Here is a 789-nt window from a genome sequence, read left to right as displayed (position 1 = left end):
AAAAAAAAAAGATCTGGAGTAGGGGCTTTGGTTGTAGTTCAGTACTGGGTAGAGATCTGGCTTACATATATGAGGCCCTGGATTTGATCCCTGGCACTGTCACAAACAAACAAATCTAGTAGTCTTTAAAAACAGCAAGCTATGCATGTACTTAAATATTATTTTTTTCTTGTAAGACAGGGTCTTGCTACGCAATGCAGGTCAGCCTTGACTTGCTGTGTAGCCCAAGCAGCCTCAAATGTGTAATCCTCCTGCCTGAGCCTCCCAAGTGCTGGGATTACAGGTGTACAACAATATGCCTAGCTTGAAATGTATGTAACATAAAACATTTCAATGAACATATATATACTACACTAAACACAAAATAAGAAGTATAATAAAAATACCAGACTTAGCATTTTTTGAATACTCAAACACAAACAAATAGGATACGTCCAAACTGTTCAACAAGTTCAGGAGGAAGAGGAACTCTTCGGATGGAACTGATCTCTGGAAGATTGGGTACTGACAGCAAATCAGGTCCTTGTAGAGGGTAATCCATATCAGACATGCCAGAAACAGTGGGATTATCTACAAAAAAGGAAACAGAATTTATAATAAAAGTATTGATCATCAAATGCATATAAAGCAGTTCAGCCACAAAAATATGCATATAGTGGTTCTAAAGACACAAAGAGATGAGTTCTGCTCTGATACAGAAAAGGCTGAAAAAAATGCTGGCAAAGAGAGGGCAGTCACTGTTTTCAATCCTGAGTTAAAGTTATTTTTCAGAAAGACTTTTCTTATTTT

At 37.1% G+C, this 789-nt stretch overlaps 1 protein-coding gene across 1 annotated transcript in view; it reads right to left on the bottom strand.

Annotated features, from left to right (window-relative positions):
* Nup155 (nucleoporin 155) overlaps window positions 1-789 on the bottom strand; it is a 79,090-nt gene that overhangs the window by 76,321 nt on the left and 1,980 nt on the right. The window contains exon 2 of the mRNA XM_023712731.1: window positions 418-570. Within this exon, the coding sequence (XP_023568499.1) occupies window positions 418-570 (153 nt within the window). The remainder of the gene's footprint in view (window positions 1-417; window positions 571-789) is intronic.

The sequence above is a fragment of the Octodon degus genome, unplaced genomic scaffold, assembly GCF_000260255.1.
Source record: "Octodon degus isolate 3935 unplaced genomic scaffold, OctDeg1.0 scaffold00002, whole genome shotgun sequence".
Classification (NCBI taxonomy): Eukaryota; Metazoa; Chordata; class Mammalia; order Rodentia; family Octodontidae; genus Octodon; species Octodon degus.
This window is presented reverse-complemented; position numbering and strand designations above follow the sequence as displayed.